General features: G+C 32.6%; 1 protein-coding gene across 1 annotated transcript; it reads right to left on the bottom strand.

Moving 5' to 3' along the window:
* Positions 13,849–14,439, bottom strand: LOC18598219. Its single transcript, XM_018121285.1, has one exon. It carries the CDS (start codon positions 14,424–14,426, stop codon positions 14,058–14,060), a length of 369 nt encoding a protein of 122 aa, XP_017976774.1. The 5' UTR covers positions 14,427–14,439; the 3' UTR covers positions 13,849–14,057.

The raw sequence follows: 26,412 nt of genomic DNA, 5'->3' as shown, positions 1-26,412 counted from the left end.
TTATTTTCCAACATAGATGTCGTGATTTCAGCATTGACAGTCTGCCATCTGTTACTTTAAGCAAATCTACCTATTTGCTTATCCATATTGTACTATCAATTCTATTAATATACTCTTTTTAATTAACTGAGCAAAAAAAAAAAAGTTTACAATATCCAGTATTCTTTTATAATAAAGAATGTCCTTTGATTAATTTCTTCAATCTTCATTTCAAAGGTCATGATGACTTGATCTTGAACTTCGTACTTTGGTTCAAGGGTTTTTGACTTGATCTTGAATTCGCTTCAAAGGTCTTATGACTTTATCTTGAACGAACGATTTAGAGACTTCATTGTAAAGGTCTTGACAACTTGATCTTGAATGAATGATTTGGAGACTTCTCTTCAAGGGTCTTGATGACTTAATATTGAATGAACAATTTGGAGACTTCGCTTCTGTCATGACCCGAAACTCCCCTCGAGCCCTTGACAACCGTCGGGGTGCCTCGATGGGCACTCATCTCCCAGAATGCTAACCGAAACTCCGCAAGGCTAAATATTAGTTTCTCATTTCCTCCAGTGAGTAACCGTTGCTAAATATTATGTTCCAAAGGATTTTGAGCTATTTCCAACTTAAAACAAATAAAATAAAAGTTTTCGTCTCACAGGGATATTTTGGTCATTTTTCACTGAAAAATTTTGAAACTAGTTAAAAATTTAGTAAGCAAGTACTAATCCCATAATTCACAATAAAAAATAAGTTTAAGCATCTAAAACATTTATTTAAAATGAAAGTATAATTATTTGAACATAATGAGAAGATAAAACAAAATGTTCAATAAAATGATTTATTTTCTTATAAACAGTAATTTTAGAGTTATACGTAAATACTTTTTGTAACATAAAAGCAAAATAATTTCATTCATACTGTGACACAGTAAACCAATGCATTTAAATTAATTTAATTTAATTTACAATATCAAGCGGGCCCACGAATGACTAGAAGTGAGGAAAATGGTGAACCTACAGTTCGGATGACGCAATCCAATGGAAGCTCTCGATAGAATCGGCTACCTACAGCCTACTCTGAGCCTGAAATGGGTGGAAAGGAGGGTGGTGAGATTATAAAATCCTAGTGAGTAAACAAACATCATTTAAATTAGCTAAAGTCGAGTAAAAGGAGATAATTAAAATATCCCATTATTTTAAGTATTTCACAATTTGAAAATTTATCTCAACCCATGCAAACGGTTGTATTTCATTTAATTTCTCATTAAGACTTATGACTTCCATAAAAATTTGGCTCATGCCATCAAATAGTACTCGATGACACCTTGATCAGAAGTGTACACTCGAGCCCGCCAAGGCTGTTAAAATTTTGTATACACGTAAACAAATTTTTAGTTTGAGAAAAATACAGCCATTCCTTGACGTTAGCGGAGTTCATCATCACGAGGTGGTTTGACGTGACGTGAAATCTAACAATACATTAGGAGATACCTTACGTGCCCCTCCGACCTAGGTACATATATATATTCGAATTCTGTGCTCCTTTAATAGGCTGGTCCACAGAATCCGCCCACTGCAACAAGCTAAACCCACCATACAATAAAATCCAATAACATGATATGGCAATTATTGTAATTCATAGCCTTTCAAGGCTAAATACATATTTCATATATTTCAACACAAATATCAATTCAGCCATTCATGCAAATATTGTCTTCAGCCATTCGATTTAAATCATAAACTTACAACATAACAAGTGGTCTCCAATTACTCTATTTTTCAAAATCATTATTCGATTTCAAGATAATTTATAAAATCATTTTTGTTTGTAAAACACAAAGATTTACCATTTAAACTCCTTTTCATCAAAATTTCACCAAAATCGAATAAAAACATACTTTAGATAATTAAAATGATAGTAAAGTTACTCACCTCACAATAGCAGAATTTCTACGTCGCTATTGATTCGTATACGTATACAATTATTCCTAATTGCCCGTCACCTACTTCATTCAACACGCTTTCCTTGCAACCATTTAAATTCAATACATTTAGTGCATCAATTCTACTTTTCTCTCTCTCATTCTATCATAAATCCATTCACCTAATCACATCTTAATACATTTTTACTATAATTGATTGCATCATTCGTTCACATAATTCTTTAGATTATTAACACCGGTAACTTATTTATGGTATCAAGTGCCTATTTCAACCTTCTAAACAACTTAAATTTACTTCATATCACAAACTAACCAATGCATAATTAAATAAAATAAGCTAGCCTCCATATAGTCCAAATTTCAAGATAAGTCATGATGAAGAGTAAAGAAATTTCACCCAATTAAGTTAGGTTGGCCCAAATCTCCACCTTCCTTTTCTTTTGGATTTTTTCTTCCTTTGTTGTTTTTGGACTCTTATTCATGGACTTCTTCCATTTTTTTTTAATTGAACCATGCTCATTCTTCCTTTATTGGACCATGTCCATTTTTCCTTTATTGGACCATGTCCATTTTTCTTGCTTGTTGGGCCATGCCCATTTTCCTTTCTTGTTATTTTCTTTTCTTTTCTTTTCTTTTCTTTCTTTCTTTCTTCCACCATCTAGCAGCCCTTGTTATCTTTCTTTTTCTTCTCTTCACATGCTCAACCCGTCCCACTCTCTTCCTCTCTCTCCCTCTCACCACCGCCCACACTTTCTTCCCTTTTGTCCTTCAATTTTTCAGCAGCTGAAGCTACTTATTTTGGCTCCAAAATCAGCAGCTATGCTGCTTTGTTTTTCCTCAAAAATTCAACAGCTAAGCTGCACTTTTCTCTCCAAAAATTTGCAACCAAAACAACAACAATTAAACACTAAAACAGCACCTTACAACCTTCAATTTTCTGTTGCAAAATTTTGCACTTTTTGGCCTCCAAAACCAGCAGCAAGGCTGCACTTTTTGACCTCCAAAATCAACAGAAAAATGGCACTTTTAAGCCTCCAAAACCAGCCCTTAAATGGCTCTCTTTTCCTTCTTGAATGGTAGCAAAAACAGCCCCTCAACTCAGCTTTCTTTTCTTTTTGTTTTTCTTTCTCACGCACGGTTTTCTTTTTGTTTTTCTTTCTCTCCGTTTCTTCTTTGTTTCTCTTTTACTCTCCCTCAACCGACCTCTCTTCTTCTTTGTCTTCTTTACTTAGCTTACTCAATTACATATATATATATATATATATATATATATTATTCTTTCTTGAATGTTCCACAAACTTCCACATTGTTCCAACATGGCCAGCCACATCACAAATTTTTTTTCTTCCTTCACTTTTTGCTCCACATGGTCGGCCCCCCCTTTTTATTTTACCAAGTAAAGAGTCTTTAACTCTTTTATTGACCACATGGGCGGCTGCCCATGTTGGTCTTCTAATATATATATATATTTATACTATCATTACTTTACTATATGTTCATTTTATTTCTCTCATTAATTCCACTACATATCCTTTAATCTTTATACTTCAATTTCGATCCTTTTTGATGCGTCTAAAAATTTTAATTTTCATCTAACTTTCTTTCTCGGTGCGTGTACCACTGAAATATAAAATTTGCACCTCAACGCGGTATTACTACAATATTTAAATATTTACTTATCCGTATTGGTTCGACTTAACAAAAAACGCGTATTTCACTTTTGTCGCTCATTTCTCCAAAAATTCACTTGTATTTCTTTTCCCCCACTTGGATCAACCATATGATCTTTTTTCATGACTAATTTCGACACCTGGTTAAATATTAATATTTTAATATTATTTTATTAATAAAATATTATTTTATTCTAAAAATTTTATTTTGTCTCCTTGGTTGCCAAAGTTCCTTATTATACCTCAATTGACCTCCGAATCACCCTTTTATCTCTCAAATTCTCCTCCGATAAAATATTATTATTTTATTATTATTTACTCGCATGTGAAATATTTTATCATAAATTATTCCCTTTATCTTTTATCACTTTTAAACATTTTAATTGACCTCAATTTGTATCCGATCAACTTCATTAATCACTATATCAAAGTATGGGGTATTTCAACTTCAAAGGTCTTGACGACTTAATATTGAACGAACAATTTGAAGACTTTGCTTCATGGGTTTTGACGACTTGATCTTGAATGAACGATGTAGACTTCACTTCAAAGGTCCTACAACTTGATCTTGAACGAATGATTTGGAGACTTCACTTCAAAGGTCTTAACAACTTGATTTTGAACAAATGATTTAGAGACTTCGTTTCAAAGGTCTTATGACTCAATCTTGAATGAATGATTTGAAGACTTCGCTTTAAGGGTCTTGCGACTTGATCTTGAACAAATGATTTAGAGACCTAGACTTGTAGGTTGGAACCTTGGAGAAGCTTTTGTTCTTCAAATCTTCCTTGTTGGACTTAGTTGGAAATCTAGAAAAGCTTTGGTGCTTCAATCTTCCTTCTTGGATTTATGGAACTTTGGAGGCTTTGATCTTCAGATCTTGGACTTGGTTGAACTTTTGATGCTTTGATCTTCAAAATGTTCCTTCAAGGCTTTGATTTTCATAATCTTCTTCTTAGATTGGGTTGAACTCTTGAGGCTTTGATCTTCATAATCTTCCTCTTTCTCCCAATTGTCTTATTTTTCCCTTGATTTCCTTTCTCTCTTGTTCTCCTTTCTTTATCGTTCCTTTCCTCCGTGGTTCATCAAATGGCTTGGAGGCACATTGTATTTATAATGCTAGATAAGAGACTTTCATGAGAATTTAGTCTTTTTGAATTATCTCTAAATTATTTTCATTTAATTAAAGATAAATCATGATGACTTACAGATAATTTTTTGATTGGCCAAATTTTGAGTCTTTGAGTTTTGATTGGTCGAATTGGAATATTATCTATAAATTATCTTGATTTATTTAGAGATAAATTGGATGATCAAATTTGGACTTTATCCCTAAATTATCTTGATTTATTTAAAGATAAATTAAATAACCAATAAGTAAATTTTAATTGGTCAAATTTAAATATTATCTCTAAATTATCTTGATATCTTTATAGATAAATTGGATGACCAATAGTTGAATTTTTATTGGTCCAAAATAGATATTATCTTAAGTGATAAATATATGACTCATGTGAATTTTAATTGATTCAAGTATGTGTCTTTGAGATAATTCAACCAATAAATTAATTAGTTTATGATTAATTATATGGCTATCTACATTGATGTCTTCAAGTTCACATGGTAATACATGATTTGTTGTCGACAAATTTCTTCAATTTGCTAATTTCGAACATGTGGTATATTTTAATTGGATAACAATTTTTCTCCTTCTACAAATGCCCCTTCAAAACTTGTTCACACACGTGGACAAGTCTTGAAATTTAATCTTCGTTATCCAATTACAATGTGACAAGTGGACAAGTGTTCGAAATATAATTTTTTTTGAAACCAACATTTGCTTAAATTCTTCACTTGAGGAGAATTCTTACATGTGTACAAGCCATGTTACCGATATACTTAAAAAGATTCATTACCAGCTAAAAATCTTTTCTTGTTTATGCTTTCATTCTTCAAATTCTTTAGTGCAAGATTGGATCAAAGAAAATTTTCAAAATTGTCTTATTTCTGAACAACTTTTGTCTTGATTTAATTCTCTAACTTATCTTACTCATTTGATTATCATATTTTTCAACAGGATGTATAACCATGTTGGCTAGACATAGTAAAAATTTGAGACTAATTGAAGTTGATTTGATGGGCAAAACATAGAGTCGAAATTGAAGAGGTGAGGTACAAAAAATTATTCTCGACAGTCTAATAGCCTCTATTTTGATTTAATTCACCAACTTATCTTGCTCATTTGATCCTCATAATTTTTATACATGATGTATAACTATGTTGGATAGACTTCGTAAAAATTTGAGACTTGTCAAAGCTAATTTAACTGGCTAAACATGATGCCAAAATTAAGGAGGTGAACTGCAGAAAATCATTCTTGGCATTCTAGCAGCTTATGTTTTGATTTAATTCCACAATTTATCTTCGTCAACTTGATAACTTCATCATTGTAAAAAAGTAGAATCATCATCAATCTAAGAGACATTTTTTTGGGTTGATTAAACTTGGCAATGTGACCAAGTTGCCTAAGTATCTCCCAATATAAAGGATCAAGTCACAACATAGTTCTTTTTTTTTTTATGCCCTAGCTTTTGCCTAATTCATCCTCTTAAGGATTTTCAACTTAGCAGGCTTTTTTTTTCGCTTTTTTTTAGGTAGTTTAGGCTCTTATCAAGGAGCAACTGATCTTTAAGCATAATAGCACTTCAAAAAAGAAATTGTCTTTGCATTGTCTTTTGCATCAGCTTTTTGATGAGTAGCTACGATCCATCTTTCATCGTCTTAACGCTCATTTGTGTAGTCATAGTTATTGCCTCCATTTTCTTGAAAATTGGTTACTTTTTTTTAGATTTAGGATTGATGTTATGGAGTTGAAAGATCCAAATTTTATAGTTGTACTCAACACATTATGTTGAGAAACCATTACTGATGTCAAATTTAATGACATAGTTTCTTCCTCAAATTCACTTTTCCCATCATAGTAAAGCCACATGATTTGCCTTTCAAAATAAAATATTTTTTTATAGGGTGGCCAATCAAGCGATGGTACTTGCAATAGTTGGGGTTAGTCACTCTATTAGCTTCTTGAGGTGGCTTCATACTTGGCAACTAAACGAGCTTAGCCTTCAAGAGGTTTTCCAACATGTTTAAAATATCTAAATTAAGGAAAGGATATTACTTATCTAGTCTTTCCTTCAAATTGGTTTTATTTTTACCTTTACTTTGAAAAGGACACTTTGCTTTTTGATAATTCTTTGAATTGGTCAACATCTTGAGGGCCTTGGTGTTTACTATCATAGACTGTTCGTTTTCACACATATCGAACGTGTTTTGCCCCTTTTATGAATGTCTTGATTTTCTTTGTCGTCATTTTGGCTCTTGAAAAAGAGGTCTTTGATTTCCAGCAATAAACATGTTTATCTCCATGTCATGTGAACAAGTAGCTAACTCTTCAAAGGTTTTAGGCTTAATGCCTTGAAAAATGTAGCGTAATTCCCAGTTCATCTCTTGGATACACATATCGAGGGTTGATGACTCAAATAATCGCTTTTTGCAATTAAGATTTAGATTTCTCCACTTGTGGATGTAATCAATCACAAGCTCACCCTTCCATTAGCGTGAAGTTATGAGTTCAATCATGCTAACAACACGTTGAGTGCTATAAAAGTGATTAAGGAACTCATGCTCTAGTTGTTCCAAACTATCAATTATTTCGAGCTCCAAATTAGTGTACTAGTTGAAGGGATTGCTTTTTATAGAACAAACGAATTGTTTCACCATAACATCTCCATAGGTGTCAACATTGTTACAAGTTTCCACAAAGTGCACAACATGTTGGTGAGGATTCCTTTACCATCGAATTGTTGAAACTTTAGTGGTTGATAATTCTCTAGCATTCTCATGTGATCAATCCTTTGGGAGTATGGTTTTGCATAAGTGTAGGAAGGCTGAGTTGTTGAAACTTTGGTGGTTGATAATTCTCTAGCGTTCTCATGTGATCAATCCTTTGGGAGTATGGTTTTGCATAAGTGTAGGAAGGCTGAGTGACACTTTCCACTTATTCCTTGATGAATTCTTTCAATTGGTTAGGAGTGACCACTTTACTGGCTTTTCCTAGATATTGTTTTCCACTTCCATAGGGGAATTCTCATAATTTTCTTGAAGATTTTGACACTGATTTTGGCCAAGATTAATTGGATCCTTTCTAGTAAGGCTATTGTCATAGCCCAAATCCCAAGCCATGACCGGCGCATGGGCTCAATAGGCATAGCCCACTAGACCTAAACAAGCCTCTCTGTGTAAACCTGTTCAGTAGTCCATCTATCACTTCTCTTTCTTTAAGATCTAAACCTCATAATTTCTACTAATAACTTCTTCAAAGTTAAATCGTGGAAACCAAGTATATATCATTCTCAAAATAGAGTTATCATTGTCAACCCTAAACAGCATTGTTAATCAAACGAAACATACAAAGTTCACAACAAATCTCACAGTTTACATTAAACCATCATATATAAATATACAACAGACCCTTAACTACCAGCGAAGTGACTGTGGGTGTGGGTACTATCATCGAGTGACATAGTAAACTTATCGAAGGATGAATATAAAGAAGCCCCTCGACCTAGGAATCCAACTACCTTCAGACTTGAAAACTAAAACATGAAGTTGAAAAAAATGAGTATAAACCCAATGAGTGAACATAGGAAGGGAACAAGCAAACGATACGAAAGATTTTTAGGAAACACGATGCACTTGTATTAAAAGCAATTTGTATATCATAAACAAACTTGATGCCATGTTGACTTTTAACTTATTTTAAAAATATTTAAGAATATCAACTTTCAATATTTAATTCAATCACATTTCATCTTCCAAACATCTTTACTCTACAATACAGGTCCACATGTGTATAAGAATTTATGTATATATACATTATGCATATATATATATATATATATAGACATTTTCAAACATACATCAAATACATCAAGGTCAATCCCAAACTAGTCAACATGGCTCAACTCACACAACCACCATCCTCAACTTAGCTCATGTGCACTCCCACATCGCACATAGCTAATATCCTCATGTGCACTCCTACACCGCACATGGCAAATATCATCATGTGCACTCCCACACCGCACATGGCATATAACATCATGTGCACTCCCACACCACACATGGCATATATCATCAACGTGTGCACTCCCACACCGCACACCACCATCACTGTCATGTGCACTCCCACACTGTACACGCATGGTTATAGTTATCATTCAATATTACCTTTCAAGGCATAGCACACATAACAATATGCAACAAGAGTCTTTGCATAATAATACATTCCACATAATTCATTATTTTATTAATCATAGACATGGTTGCATAGTCCAGACATTCAAGGAAAATAATATTAATCGTATTGCCACTAGTTTAGAACATCTCAAGATTTTCAATGCATCACACACCACAATTCAATTGACAATTCAACATAATATTTCAAACACGTAATTCATCACATTCTACGTTTAACGATATAGAAGAATCACTTGTGAAAGGCTTGTTCCCGCGCATAATTTTCTTAAAAGAGTTAACCAAGAATTTTCAAAAACTTTATTCAAACGCATGCACATTTGTTCAAAACATTTTAAATGCAAGTTTACTCACTTGTCTTTGTTGATTCTTTTGATCGACTCCAACTTCAACTAATGCTCCAAGTGGAGATGTGGGGTCTCGTTGGAACCTTGGTGGACTCGTAGTTAATTTTCCTTAATGAGAATTAAAATGGGAAGAATTCCTTCAAGAGCTTTCAAGCTAGTTTGAAGAGTTTCTCTCTCCTAAGGTTTGGTTATACTGAAAAATGGGGTTGAAAGTTGTGAGTTTGGTGCACAAGGAGATAGGAGAAAGAAGAAGTAAGAAAAGAAAGGAATGGAAAAGAAAATGAAAATTTTTTATTTTCATGGTGAAGAGAGGAGAATGGCTTTGGAGGAAGAAGATGAAGAAAAAAAATGCCTTTTGGGGAGATAAGGATCAGCCATGGAAAAAGAAGAAAATAGTCAAAGCTTCCTTTGGAAGCTTTGACCAAGTTAATAGAAAAATTACCATTTAGCCCTCCATGTTTCTCCCTTTTTAATTTAGTCCTCCCAACAATCTTTTAATTTTAATTTCTTCTATTTTTCTTCCTTTACACTTGTACAAATAAAATATGAAGTTTGCACTTCAACACGATATCATCATAATATACTTGTGCTAGCTTTATTTAATAAAGAAACGCTGGCCCCACTAACATCGTTTTTCTCTGAATTTCCCTCGTTCTTCTTCTCACCCACTTAGATTGACCATATACTCCTCCTTCATGACTAATTTCGACATCAAATAAAATATTAATATTTTAATATTATTTTATTAACAAAATATTATTTTATTTCAAGATTTTTCACTTGTCTCCTTGGAACCCAAAATGTCTTATTATGTCCCGATTCACTTTCAAATCACTTTTTATCTTGCTAATTCATCCTTAATAAAAATATTATTATTTAATTATTATTTCCTCTTGTGCAGAATATTTTACTATAGGATATTCCTTTCACCCATCACTACTCTTTGACACTTAAATGCACGTTAATTAGCCCTTCGTCTTATCAATACAGTTATGTTGATTACTGTACGGGGGTACGGGGTGTTACAGCTATTAATTTTTGCCATCATTGAGGCAATTTGATCATCATTTTCTTTTATGCTTGTTGTTAAAGATTGCACAGTCTTCGCCAAAAGCACAACTTATTCTTCTAAAGATGTCGTGCTAGTCGTCATGACAGCTATCATTTTAGAATTTGCGTTTCAAGAGTCAATGTGGCAAGGGGATAAGGGAACAAAGCTACTTCTTGAATAGCCATCTTGTTCATTGAATGAGAGTTGGAGATTTGTACTTGATTCTTTAAAGGAAGCAACTTTCCATGCAAAAACTTCTTCTAAATTTAGGGAAGAAGGATCATACAAAGGATATAGGTTGAATACTAGAAAAGTCTGCTCATACAATTCATTATAAGCTTTTGTCCTTTGCCTAATGCCATACGGATAAGTTGGAACATTCATGCTTGATGATGAATTTGAAAAGAGTGCAAGATTCACTCCTCTAGGCTTAAAAGTTAATTTGTCAGCGTAGGTCTTGGGTAATATTACAATTTCAAGATTTGCTTGAAGAAAAGATATAAGAGGCAGAAATTGTCCCACTAGATGTGCAAGAAATTTGTACACATAAATTTTGCGTCAAAATTTTAAACTTGAAAAATTTTGTAGATAAATGTAAAATTTATTTATTTATTTATTTATCAAACATGAGTTTACACTTTCTAGTATTCTTTTAAAATAAAGAATGTCTTTTGATTAATTTCTTCAATCTTTGTTTCAAGGGTCACAATGACTTGATCTTGAACTTATTACTTTGCTTCAAGGGCTTTGACTTGATCTTGAATTCGCTTTAAGGGTCTTATGACTTGATCTTGAAGCAACAATTTAGAGACTTTATTTCAGGGTCTTAACGACTTGATCTTGAATGAATGATTTAAAGACTTTGTTTCAAGGGTCTTGACGACTTGATCTTGAAAAAATGATTTGGAGATTTGGCTTCAAGGGTCTTGACGACTTGATCTTGAAGAAAAATTTGGAGACTTCGCTTCAAAGGTCTTGACGACTTGATCTCGAATGAACAATTTAAAGACTTATCTTCAAAGGACTTGACAACTTGATCTTTAACGAACAATTTGGAGACTTTGGTTCAAGAGTCTTGACAACTTGATCTTGGTTGAACGATTTGGAGACTTCACTTCAAGGGTCTCGCAACTTGATTTTGAATGAATGATTTGGAAACTTCGCTTCAATGGTCTTGACGACTTGATTTTGAACAAGTGATTTGGAAACTTTGCTTCAAGAGTCTTACGACTTGATCTTGAAAGAATGATTAGGAGACTTTGCTTCAAGGGTCTTGCAACTTGACCTTAAACGAATGATTTGGAGACTTCGACTTGTAGGTTGGAACTTTAGAGAAGCTTTGATTCCTCTTCTTTCTTAGACTTATTCAAAAATCTGTAGAGATTTTGATGCTTCAAATCTTCCTTTTTGGATTTATGGAACTTTGGAGGCTTTGATCTTCAAAATCTTCCTTCAAGGCTTTAATCTTCAAAATATACTTTCTTGGATTTTGTTGAACTTTGAAGGCTTTGATCTTTTGAATCTCCCTCTTTCTCCTAATTGTTTTCGTTTTCCCTTGTTCTCCTTTCCCCGTTGTTTCCTTCCTTCGTGGTTCATCAAATGGCTTGGAGGAGTGCTGTATTTATAGCGTTAGATGAGAGTCTTTCATGAGAATTTAATCTCTTCGAATTATCTTTAAATTATTTTAATACAATAAAGATAAATCATGATGACTCATAAATGATTTTTTAATTGATCAAATTTTGTGTCTTTAAGTTTTGATTGGTCGAATTTAAGTATTATCTCTAAATTATATTGGTCTATTTAGAGACAAATTGGATGACCAAATTTAAATTTTATCTCTAAATTACTTTGATTTATTTAGAGATAAATTGGGTGACGAATAAGTAAATTTAAATATTATTTCTAAATTATCTTGATTTATTTAAAGATAAATTGGATGACTAATTGTTAAATTTTTATTGGTCCAAATTAGATATTATCTCAAGAGATAAATATATGATTTTTAATTGGTCCAACTATGTGTCTTTGAGATAATTTAGATAATAAGTTAATTATTTTATGATTAATTATATGGCTATCTTCGTTGATGTCTTCAAGTCCACATTGTAATACATGCTTCGTCTTTGAAAAATTTCTTCAATTTATTAATTTCGAACATGTTGCATCTTGTAATTGGAAAACAATTTTTCTCCTTCTATAATATATTATAGATCAGCCTCTGCCAATGCACTACTTGTAGGGGTAGATCCTTTGGGGGCTATGGCCCTTCTAGATTTTTTTAAAATTTTTATATATCATATAAAATTTTAAAATCTTTTATATATTCTCTTAATAGCTCCCTCAAAATATTTTTTTTATTTAATAATTAATATAAATAAAGAATAACAAAATGACTCCACATGCCTCACTTAACTTTACCCTCTTAAGTCTTAAAACTTTATCAATGTATCATTTTTTTATTAATCTTGATTATAAAAGAGAAAATTATCTTGAGTATATCTTTTTTATTTGCTTTAAGTTTTATATTTGGTTGAAAGGAAATTATCTTAAGTGTATGAAAAGAAATTATCTTCAGTATGTAATCTTTAAAAAATCCTGATTATATAAGAGGAAACTATTAATCTTGTATATTGAATTTAACTATTTGTATTTTATGTTTTATAGTTTTATATTTAGTATTATAAGTTTAAATAGAAATAAAATAAGAATATTAGATGTTGATTATATTAATTTTTTTTAAGTTTGATTTAAATATGAGTAAGTTGAAAACAATTAATAAATTCTTTAAAGGAAAAGATGCAAATTGTCCAAATGATTTTCTTACACTTAAGCCACCAAACCTCAATGTTTTAACTCATGAACAAAATCAATGTAAATCAAAACGTCTCAAACTTAATCATGAAGAAATGGATGTTTTTCAATATAAAATTAATAATTGATGAATTTGAATTCAGAAAATATCATCGATCAAAATTTTACTAAAAACCTATCGTAAGTCTTTGCCATACGCTAGATGACATGCGGCATTCCAAAAAAATAATTAATATACTAATTTTTAAAATTTTTAATTTTATTCTTCTGACCCCCAGCAAAAGTTGACAAAATCCACGGAATACTTGCTTTGCATAATAAAGTTCTTTGTTTGGTGGAAGAAAGAACTCAACCAGCTAGCACCCAGCAGACAGCAAAAGCATGTTCCAGAGAAGAGGAGACTCTCGCTAGATATCAATCACACAACGAGAGAAGAAAGAGAGAAGGATTTTCATTTTTTTTTGTTTCGTTTATTCATTGTTTGTGGTTGTACAATGTAAACCGTGCCGATTGACGCTTTCTTCTCCTCTTCATTTGCGGCCTTTTACTGTAGCTCTGGGCTGATTAAAGGAACATTGAAAACACTAAACAGGGCTAGGCAGTACACACAGTACAGCATAGCCCAAATGTTATGGAGAAAGGTCTGAGTCTGATAGAAAAGGAAAAAGAAAGAACCAGCTCAATTGTTTTGGGAAACACGTACATAAAAACACCCCCAGAAAAAATGAATTGGGAATAAGATTTTCAAAATATAACTCAATGTGACAATAAGTAGATGTTATAACACGAATATACGGATACCCCATATCATACTGCGTGTGGATATCATCAACTTAATTCTTCAATTACATGCTACTCCCTTTTCAACTCAAATAGCAGAGGGAATCTAGTACCTACCTTTGGGTCGTTTTTCTGATTATATATGAACATTATGCTCTCATTTCCTTGTGTTGTACCCCAAAAGCCTCAAAACATGGGATCCCAAATAACTTCCCTGGCAAGGACTCTCCAACCATGACAATATTCGCCAGTCCTTCCCTAGACAATGTGCTACAAGCCGTAGATACCGTGGGGATTGCGCTGGAAAGATCAGAAATAGGTAACAAACAATTGGCCAGTAATGCACTGCGGGTTGCGGTGAAAAAAGCTTCCCAGTAATGAGGAGGGGGGATACTGTTAACTGCCTCAAGATTGATCTCGAAGAGCTCTTCTTCTTCGTCTTCCATCTCTGCTAGACTCTGGGTCCGGCTGCTGCTTCCTCCATGTTTTGAAATTTCTTCTTTGACAGCAGAAGCCATTGCTTTACCTCAGGTTGCTTTTGTTCTGTGGAAGTTTTCACGAGCCTTAATTTGTTTAAATAAGGGGTGGTTTTTGTGCAGTGGAGTGGAGGGAAGGTGGTAAGTAGAACGCTCTTCAACAAATTTACAACAATTTTTGGTCAAAAAGAAACAATCCAAATCAATCGGATTCGGAGGTTGCTTTTCAAATGCCATTATCATACATAATCTTCCTTTAACAATTCCGGAATACAATCTCAACGTATTCATGAACATAACTAACCCTCTTGCTTCTCATTATTATTATCCAAACCTAAATATATAATTTAATCAGCTATACAACAAGAGAGAAGGCCAATAAATGCTTGGCCCATTACTACTAGTATATACAAATCGTGGAAGGTTCAAGTCAACACCAACCATTTGAAAGGTTTTTCTTTTTCAATTAATATTTTTTATTTAGTGAAATTTAATTTCTGAAAAGATCGTAGAAGAAAATCTTAAGGTCAATTAATTGTTATCAAAACTTCTCATCTTGCTGTAATAGATTTTTTTTAAAAAAATTATAGACAAATAAATTTATATTGATATAATACCTAAAAGAGTTTTTAAATTATTTAAAAAATTTGAAATAAATTCTTATTCTTTTATTACATTCAATCAAATTTATATATTTTTATTTTGAACTAAATAAGTTCTTATAACTAATGATTGATTAATTATTATTAATCAAAATATCTATTGTCATTCTATACTATATGATCATGATGTGACATACTAACATAACATAATAGATGATGATATGACATTTTAATGTAAAATGATAATATGATCATAATCCTCCACATCAGAATTATGTTAGTACAATGTGAATATAAAATAACAAGTGATATTTTGATTAAGGACAAGTAATTGAATCGTTAGTCATCAAGACTTATTTAATCCAAAATAAAAATATAATAACTTGATTGAACGTAATAAAATAATAAGAACTTATTTAAATTTTTTTTAAATAGTTTAAGAGCCTATTTAAGTATTATGTAATTTATATTCTAATAAAAAAATAATTTTGATCTTTTTTACCTTTTACTTTTGAATAAATTACATCTTCACTTATCCTAAGGAAATGAGAGAGCAAAGAGAAGTTTGTCCCATTCCTAAATACTAGGCAAAACATTCCTTGTGCTGAAAGAATGTTGGAATTTAGAAGTTTGAAAAAGTCAATCGTATGATCTTATCGTAGTCGAACGCTATGGATTATGTAACAAAGTACACTAGACTAGACATTCGTTACTTCGCTTTGATGAGAAGCCGTTTCTTAACAGAAACCAAACCTCCAAAACTGTAGTTTACATTGAGAGGAACTGGTAATAATTACTTAATTCTCAGACGAAATCTTTTCACTGTAAAGTTATTAGAAGTAGAGCTAACCACCCCAACGCAACACAAGATATTGCACGTTTTCTGGAAAAATAAAACAACCAGGGAGCAGCCTTTGAAGAGTCTCATTTTCTCAACAACCATTCCAAAACAATATTTCCATGTATATTTTTTCCATGGTGGTTGTATCTTAGAGGAACATCTTCAAGTATAATTATCGTACAGAAATTAAAAAAAAAAACTCTTTTCGTTGACCAGATTCAGTCATAAAATATTAGACTTAATGGTTCCTGGTCTTATAGGCCAACTAACCAAATGATAGCGGTGAAGATTCGGTGACTCATACTTAATTTTTTGTATCGTTTCTAGCAGCATCGTCCCTGTTTCTTGAAGATTGTTAGTACTAATATACTTGCAATATGGTAAAACAGGGCCAATCCAGGAGCCAGATGTCCTGGGAGAGGCCTTTTCTGTAGGGAATGATTTCAACCAAAGATTAATGTAGATAGTCATAGCTTAACAGCAAAAGGAGTAGGACCTAATAAGGGAACTAGCTTCGAATAGGAAATAGATAAAAACAACCCATTAGAATATTCATGGACTCTTTATCCAAAAAATCTTGAATTGACCAATTGCCTCCAAAAAGAAACCACTTTTGGAGTACAGAGACAACATGACAGGTTGAATTTCTAGAAAAAAATAAATAAAAAAGCATCAAATAAATGGCAATAATTTATGAATGTTAACGGGTACCCTATAATGAGTATCTGACTTGGTTAAATCAAATTAGGGTACTTAATAAATGGGTTCGGATAGAATTTGGATAGTAATTTTACTATCCAAATTGGGTTTGGATAGGGTTCAGGTATTATTTTTAGGATACCCATTACCTGAATCCGATTATGTTATATTCGGGTTTGACGAGTATCCGTCCCGAACTTGTTTACAACTACCCATTTATATATTTTTTATTATTTAAATAAGTGAATAAAATTGATGCTAATTAGATTCAAACCCAGTTAAAGAAGGAAGACAACCAAATTCTATACTATCTTGACCAATAGTTTCTTTTGTTAAATGTTGACAAAAATATTAAAAATATAGTTAGTTGAATTATTAATGTGATGATATTAATGTATATAAATAAAAAAATTATTAGATTACCTAGGAAGAAGATTTTAATAATTTTTTAATTTAATCGAGTTTTTAAACGGGTTAGGGTAATTATAAGATAGTAAAAATGTAATAGGGTTAGGGTTAGGATAGTAATTTTAAAATTATTCGGATAATTAATAGGATTAGAGTAGTTGAATTTTTATAAGATTAAGATTCAGGTACCTCCAAATTATAAAGTACTCTACCCGTTGACATCCCTACAATAACCTAACATTTCTTTTTTTTTTCTTTTTGGCATTTTAGTACAATTAAATTGCATTTCTGATTCTCCAAAGTTGTGCCTTATGCTATGATATTGATATGTTTATAAGTAGGGTACTTGATAAATTAGACATTTTTATTTGCAGTTTCATTCTTGCATATTGTCTATCTCTATCAATTATGTAAATCATTTTTTTTTTCTGAAAAGCATATTGATTTTATTAATCACCTTCCTTAGGATGCCACTTCCAGTCTCTAGCTGAGATGCAGGAGACTGGTTATGGCATGGCAAAAAACCCCGTGGAGGCTCTATTTCTGTTTAGTTGCCATTAACCGCTTCTATGTACGGTTCTGGATGTTCACAAGCACTAAACAAAACTCTAATTCATCTATAATCCTACACTAACCGAACTGAGTAGCCTAGACAATCGCAGCGTCATCAACAGTCAGCATACCAGCGAATTAGAATTACAAAAAAAAAAAAATCATCTAATGCCTTCAATGGCTCGGCGCAACACTCAATAAACAAAATCCACCTGGGAACAGTCATCTTTGCCTTTGACAAATGACAATGGTGGCTCTACTATGTAAACCAAATTGATTAACTTAAATTAATAACAGTAGACGAAATAACATGTACCATGTTAAAAATATTTGCATTTGTTTGTATAGTTAAGATGTAATGCATCTCATTTTTAATTAAACAGGGAAGGAAACAGTGTAAGAGCAAAATACAACAGGAACCAACCATATAAAGTACATGAAGGACCAGAACAACTGATATGTTAATCGTATCTTTATCACCTTTAGTCTTGCATTGAATTGTAATATGGATATTCAACACGGTTTCAGATAAAATTTGAATTTGAGGGATAACACACCCATTATTGTTAATATATTGGCCTATTAAAATTTACAAATGTCATATTTTGAACTTACGCAAATCCATTCAATTTATCAACATCTCATTCAAGAAATCCAAGTTATGATTTTATCATAACTTGACAAAATAATATATATGACTTAATGATTGATATTTTAGTTTATATTTAGAACCTATTTGGTTTAGGTTTTTTTTAACTTAAAAGCTGTTATGAAATTTTTATAAAAAATAAATTATATAAGTTTTAATTTTCATTAAAATTACCGTAAAAGGATATTCATATCATCTTCAATCACCTAATAAATTAAAGCAAAATAAGTCTGCTTTAAACCTATATACAACTCCAGATGTTAAAATAAAAAAATCATCTAGAATCCAAACAACTCTCAAACTTTGTATAATAATAATAATATTAGATTTCTGTTGGTCTAGCAAGCAATCAAACCATAATACTTCAATTTTCTAAGAAAGAAAAAAAAAAGAAAACGATGTATTTAATATTAAAATCCTTGATAAAAAAGAAAGAAAGCTTTTAAATAATATCTAAATGCAACTTTGAATTTTAAGTCTTCTTTTCTCTTTATCTTTATAAGAACAAAAAATTCTCAGATTTTATCATTCTGTTGCTAAGCTTTCTATTTTTTTTTTAGTAGTCTTTGTAGAGAAAGATAAAAGAGAGAGAGATCATGATTGCGTGAGAAAAAGGTGATTTGAGATCAATTAAGAGAAAGGTATTTCTTGAAAAGCTAGCATGATTTTAAAATAAGAGAAAAGAAAGCTCCATTGTTTTTTGTTTGAATTTAGAAGTAAATTATATGTATTGAATTCATTGAGTAAAATTGATCATTTTTTTACATTTTTTAATATATTTATAATATTATATTATAGGTTATAAAATTAATTTTTTTAATATTAAGTCAAGTCGGGTCAAATTCAGATTTTAATTTGAATATTCATCAAATAAACAGTTTTTGTTCGGTTTCTAAATAAAACAATAGACAGCAGAAATGAGGATACAAGTCACAACTCACTTGGATCCACTGGTTGTTTTTCTAGATTTACAACTGTAGACACCTATTTCAAAAAATAAAAAAATAATAAATAATAATGAAATATAATAAAAAAATAAAACAATAAAAAAAAGAAAAAGAACAGGAAAGGATTGAGCGTGTGCTCAGCCCCTTCTCTAGTCCATCATTGCAGGGCATTTAATGCCCTTGAAAAAGCCATCGAGTTTGGGGAAGGATAGCCACCTCCGCCATGCAGCGCCAATTGTGCTAGAGCCTAATGAAAGCATCCTCAGAAAAACATGATTTCACCTATGGATTGTCCAAAGTTGGACAATCCAACTCTTAAAAGGGGCCAAAAATAAACAGAAGGGAGGTAGAAAACGTTTCAAAAAAAAAATCTCATCTTCTTCAAGCACAGATTTTCAAAAAAAAATCGTAAGTTCTACTAGCCAAAAACACCTAGCCGCAAGCACTAAAAATAACCAATATCACAACAAAAGAAAGGCAAAAAAAAAAAACAAAAGAGAAAGCCAATGAAGCTACCTTGGAAACCCCAAATCTGGTCGGTGGAGAAGTAGGCACATCGGTGGGGAAAGAGAGAGAGAGAAGGAAGGAGAGAAGCCGAGAAGGAGAGAGAGAGACGTCGAGAAAGAGAAGAAGAAGAAAAAGAGAGAAGCCGAGAAGGAGAGAGAGAGATGCCGAGAAAGAGAGAGAGAAGAAAGAGAAAGAAGCCGAGAAGGAGAGAGAGAGATGTCGAGAAATAGAGGAAAAAAAAGAGAGATAAGTCGAGAAAGAGAGAGAGAGAAGCCGGGAAAAAGAGGGAAAGAATAAGAAAAAGGGAAGGAGAGAGAAGGAATAAGGGGACTCCGGTTGGGAGAGAGGCCGACGGCAAAAAAAAAAGAATAAGAAGAAGAAGAAAAGGAAAAGGAAAAAGAGCAAAAACGTTTAGAGAGAAGAGAGAGAATGGTCGGTTAGAGAGAGAAAATAAAAGGTGAAATAAGAGAAAAAAAATGGAGGTTTATATACCCGGGCTTAGAGTCTAAACGACATCGTTTGAAGGAGGCTTTGGAGCACCAAACGGTGCGTTTGGAAGGGAACTTAACGGGCTGACAAAGCGGGCTTGGGACGCTTTTGTGCGGACTAGATAATTTGGGCTGATTCTAGCCCAAGAAAGGTATAACCTCTTTGACCCATTTGTGAATATGTTTGGGCTAAGATGTAAGGTTGTTTTATTTTGAAATATATTGTCCTAAATACATGATTAATTTAGATGAAATAGAATGCTTAGAAGAATTATTTAACACTAAGGTAGGAATATTAAACCAAAAAGATAAACGTTTGAATTCAAAAAAAAAATGGTGATGGTTATAATAGTAGGCAAATAAAATAAACAAAAGGATATAAATAAAGAATATAGTAGTGAAAATAAAATAAAAGATAGTTTCAAACATGTTAGGTGAACTAAAGCTTAAATAAATATTTACTTAAAAAAAAGGGGTATTTAAATGAGTGAGGTTTATATAAATAGGAAACAAGTAGATTTAACTAAGGCTAAATATATATATATATATATAAGAATGGTAAAACAGTAAAGAAAAAAATGAATAGTCAATAATAATAAAAATTAATAAAAAATGTATGTGTATGTAACAAAGCAAACAACAAAAATGAAACAAAAATAATGAACAAAAATAGTAATAATGATAATTAAGGAAATCATAATAAATAATAATAACAAAAAAAATTGATATAGAAAAGTATAATAATCGTTTAGGAATCAATACCGATGGTGGGATTTTCTTTTGGGATGTGAGGAGTCGCAATTCTGGAAAGAATTCTCCCTAGGTTTGGGAATTAAATTAGGACTCCACCAGTACGATGGGAGGGTCGTAATTCTAAAATCCCGGTGTTTCTAATTTTTAGGCAAAAATTATTGTACAATGAGTTAGTCAAAATATAGAAATGAAAATAATAAACATAAAAGAACAAATAGCATATGCTTGTCAAAAGATAAATATAAAATTACAAGATAATACTAATTAAATATTAAGATATTTGATAATGGAAATTCATAATAGTGAGCATTTTTAAAATAAACACTAGGTGAACAAAATATATAATAAAAGGGGTGACATTGAATTAAAATTGTATATAATTATGAAATAAGATGTCTTACTAAGCATACACTTAGATAACACATGAACATATTTATGATATACATATTTATAAAGAAAAATGATATAAAAGGGAGAAGTCTTAAAGAAATAAAAAAGATACATGAGAACTCAAGAATAAAATAATGAATTTCATAAGCATAACATGTGTCATTGCAGCATTGTTAAATGTCATGGCATATAGATATATTCTGTATGCAAGTATAAGTCCGATGATGGGACTTTCCGACGAAGCTTGCGAAGGTGAATTTCCTTCGGTAAACTTCCTAGGTGAGAAGATACCTCCGAATCCCACCAGTATGATGGGAGGATTCGGAGAAATATCTTTAATAAAAGGTTTTTACTCGTATTAGGGTTTACATTCATGAAAACACTATTTTTTACTCACAAACGACTATCCCGACGATGGGATCTACCAAGTAAATTTGTGACGGTGCATTGCTAAGGTATTTCCCTAGGTGAGAGAATACTTTTGAATCCTACCAGTATGATGGGCGGATTCGAAAAGTACACTCAATAAAATATTTTCGTTTGGCATTATCTCGATTTTATGCCATGCATTTCACAATTGAATCATGTGCATGTTAAACCTGTAAAAATTGAAATAAAATATTCTAATAAAAGATGAAATAAATAAATAATAATTAAGAAAATAGAAGAATAAAATTAATGAGTTAGGATAATATATGATTGAATGGTACCGTTCGTCGAACTGGTGTCACGCGGGTGCTAATCTTTCCCCATGCGTAACCGTACTCCCGAACCCAAATCTAAATGGTACGTAGACCAATTTATCATTCTTTCAACGAACCTAAAATTAATTTAGGATTTCGTTGAGTAGGATAAAATAGGGTGGCCAATCATACCTAGGAAAAAAGATTGGTGGCGACTCCCAAATCACTCCACATCGAGGGGTCGGGTTCTCGGTCCCACACGTTACGACAACAACTCCACTAATAAACATCTTAAAAATCCACTTACCATGAAGAAGATACTTTGTGTTCACCCCCGTGATGTCCCTAGCTTAATCTACATGTGGTAAGCACTTCCTTTTACATTCTTTTATTTCAATATCCAGCACATTCACATTAGATCTTTAAGAAGAAATGTGTTAGTTAAGTACTTGGTAAAGGAAGAAGGGAGTGGATCAACGTTGGGAATGGAGGTTTTTTGTTACGATTAAAGGAGGGTGTTAAAGGCCAACAGCAGGACCAACAACTTAGTGAGCCTTATTCAATCAAAGTGGTTCCTCTTAACCAGATTTACAAATGTTTCACACATAAAAAAAAAAGATTAGCTATCAATTAATGTATTAATTGTCATTCTAATTTAAATTATTATGGAGTCAATTTTGCATTTTCTATCATTCTAATTTTAAATTATTGTGGAGTCAGTTTTGAATTTACATGTTCCTAAGTAGTTGAAGTGAGTTGCTTTTAATAAGAAGTAGTTACTTTTTAATAAAAGCTAGTTATGATCAGTCATGTTTGTAATCTAGTTTAAAAAATGAGTTATGAAGAGGAATAAAACAAGCATTATTTCTAGTCAAATTTTCAATTTTGAGATCAAAGAGTTCTCTCTAATAAGCTCTTAATTTTTTATTTCAAAATAGGTTAAATAAATAGGAAAACTTATAAACATAACTTGCAAGCTAAGTTGCCTTCAGATTTCAAATTGCAAGGTCTCATAACCAAATCATGGTCAAGGGCCTATAACAACCTGGTATTATAGCAAAGGGTTATGGGAGACTCTTGTACTCTTTAACAACAATTCGAAGCCTTCTTGGTTATGTATCAAAAGATCAAGTACGAGATAAGGCCGAAAGCAAAAAGGACAAGGCTACTGATGAAGCGAGGCAAATTGATGTTACAGCCCAATTGGAAGAACTTTCTAGTGACCTAGCTACAAACCAATTGGAAGGTAAGGGAACAGGAAATGGGAATAACAATCGTGATCGTAAAAAATAAAAGGTGGGATTGGAAAACCAAGATAGAGGAAACTTTATGCTAAAATACTTGAAACTCGACTTTCCCCATTATAATGGCTTTTATGATCCCCCGTGATGGTTAAGTCGTTGTAAACATTTCTTGCATCACCAACAAACATTAACAAAAAAAAAGGTGGGGTTAGCATATTTCCACTTGGAAGAACACAATCAACTGTGGTACTTAAGTTGGAGAAAGAACAACCATAATTGTCTTGGGAAGATTTCAAAGCCAATTGCAACTTGTGTTTTGGGCCGCCAATCAGAAGCAATAAATTAGGAGAGCTATCCAAAGCTTCGTCAAATAAACACAGTAGAGGATTACCAGCAGCACTTTGAACAACTCATAGCACGTGCTAGCACTCTCACCCAAAAACAAGAAATTGAAATTTTCATCAGTTGGTTGAAATAGGCAATAACAGTAGAGGTCAAGCTACAACATCCTGAAGATTTATCCAATGATATGAGCTTAGCCCAATTGTATGAACGCCAAAGGCATAAATATTGGGAAGAATCAAGTGGTCCACGAAAAAGCACAGCAAATGGTGCACCACGAACACCCTTTGTGAAGCGGCTAAGTAAGGTAGAGATGAAGGAAAAGAGGGTGAAAGGGCTTTGTTACAATTGTGATAAACCTTACACGATAGGCATCAGTGTAGAAGATTTATTTGGTTAAAGGGAATTAATGACTTGCAACTTGAACTAGATATTCTGGTAGCAGAAACAGAGAAGCTCGGAATATCAATTCATGTTATAACAAGAATGCAAAAATCACAAATGATGCAAGTGAAGGGATTTGTAGACGAAAAGGCCCTATTGATCTTGATTGATTTTGGAAGCACACACAGCTTCATGGATGAGGGCTTGGTGGATCGGATGAAATACCAACTGAATCAAAGGTTGAATTGCAAGTAACAGTAGCAAATGGGGAAAGGTTGCATACCTCAGGAGTATGTTGATCATTTCCAATACAACTAGGTCCTCAAACCTTTGCTTTAATTTATCTTTACTACCTCTCTATGGGTTTGGTGCAGTGTTAAGTGTCATGAGCCGAACTTGTATAAAACTATGATAACGTAGAATTACATATGAGATTAAATCTTTTGTATTTGCAAAGAAGATATCCCTTTTTCAAACATTGTAATGGCATTTGGTAATAGTTCTAAAAATACTTGTTAAGTTTTTAGGGGGAAGACCTTTTAAGAAGGGAATGTCCCCATCTCACACATTGTAATGGCTATTGGTGAAAAAGTTATAAATTCTTGTAAATTCTTTAAAGAGAGTGAGCAGTCAACGAATTGTTAGGCTGCCTCACTGGTAAAAGTTTATTTGTAGCGAATCATCTAGGACTGCCCCTTTGGGCCGACGATAACGTGTCTTGGTCCTTTTGTACTTATTTTCATATTAATAAAACATTTTTCTTTATACGACTTTCATGGTTGCATATATGACATTCAGTATGCCCTATAATTTCGATGTGCATTGCCTTAATATAATTTGTGGCTATTGTTAATATTTGTTAAAATATAAACGAGTTATTGGCTAGCTAGCATGGAAGCGCCCGTTCAAGCGTCATGCAGACTATCGTATATTTAAGCAAAAGAGTGTAGTTTGTGACAATTTGTATCAAAGCTTAGACAAGACATGCTGAGCTAAAGAGTAGACATGGTGACCATGCAGAGTTCACTAGAAGACCATCAAAGGATTTATAAGTTAGAGGCCACGATGGTCACAGTAAAAGCTCAAATAATCCTATGCGAGTGAATATATGAAATTGAGACAGTCCAACGAAATTAGTCTAAGATGATTAATACCTAAAGTGATAAGACATGGATGCGTTAAGCACTTCTCAAGGCGAGATTGGATAATTGAATGTTTAGGTAAATCTTTTGTTTATTGTTGCAAGTAATACCAATGCAAACTTAAGAGATCAAGGTAAAAGGCCAAAACAATACTTGACACAAGGTCCTCCGATACCTTCATCGCCCCAGGAGAGGCAAGAAGATGCAATCTCAAAGTTAAGAAAGCCTTCGAGTAGATAAAAGCAATCAACTCGCCCGTTTCAACTATTATGGGGAATTATAAAGACGTAAAGATTAAGATTGGTTCTTGAAAGAGGAAGATGAACATGGTTGTAGCTACTATAAATGACTTTGATTTTGTCCTAGGCCTGAATTTTATGACGAAAGCACAAGTCATCTCATTTCCTGGTGCAAGTTGTCTAATGTTCTCTAGGGAACAACCATATATGGTACCGACTACAATTGTACCCAAAAGTGAAAAGAGGATTATATTAGCTATCCAATTAAGGAAAGCCCTCCTTCGTGGCCAAGCCCATCTACAAAGGCGGAAATAGAATAAATCCAATACCCAAGGGAGTGAAGTTAATTTTGGAAGAATTTCACGATATGATGCTAAAACAGCTACCTAAGGTCTTACCACCTCAATGAGCTATTGATCATGAGATAAAATTACTCTCAAGAGCCAAACCGCTTGCAAATAAACCATACAAGATGGCTTCCTCAGAGTTAGCAAAGCAAAGGAAGCAATTAAAAAAGCCGATTTAAGTCGGATTCATCCAACCATCAAACGCACCTTTTGGGACCCCGATACTTTCAAAAAAAGGACAAGATAAGAGTTTACGATTGTGCGTGAATTATTGAGCTCTAAATAAAGTCACAGTTAGAAATAAATATCCAATTTCCTTTATAACAAATCTCTTTGACCGAGTCGTGCAAAGTTCTTCTCCAAATTAGGTTTAAGATCAGGTTACCATTAAGTAAGAGTTATCGAGGGAGATGAACCGCAAATCACCTACATGACGTGGAATGGTGCATTCGAATTTCTTGTTATGCCTTTTGGACTAACCCATGCTCCTACAACCTTTTGTACATTGATAAATCAAGTTTTTCATGATTATCTGGACAAATTCGTGGTAATATACTTGGATGATATTGTGGTATACAGTTCAACTTTAGAGAAGCATCAAAAGCACTTGTCACAGGTCTTTCAAAGGTTACGCGATAACCAATTGTATGTGAAAAGAGAGAAATATGCATTCGCGCAAACTCTAATTCAGTTCCTTGACCACATAATCGAACAAGAGCACATCTAGATGGATTTGTAAAAGGTAAAGGCTATCAAAGAGTAAGCCACCCTTAAGAATACAACTAAGCTTCATTCATTCTTAGGACTAGCA

Source organism: Theobroma cacao, chromosome 5 (genome assembly GCF_000208745.1).
Source record: "Theobroma cacao cultivar B97-61/B2 chromosome 5, Criollo_cocoa_genome_V2, whole genome shotgun sequence".
Lineage (NCBI taxonomy): Eukaryota > Viridiplantae > Streptophyta > Magnoliopsida > Malvales > Malvaceae > Theobroma > Theobroma cacao.
The sequence above is the reverse complement of the archived record's forward strand: the minus strand, read 5'-3'. Positions and strand labels throughout refer to the sequence as shown.

What these genes read in the sequence shown, in the direction of transcription:
- LOC18598219 (XM_018121285.1), bottom strand. Translation starts at nt 14,426, where the DNA reads ATGGCTTCTGCTGTCAAAGAAGAAATTTCAAAACATGGAGGAAGCAGC.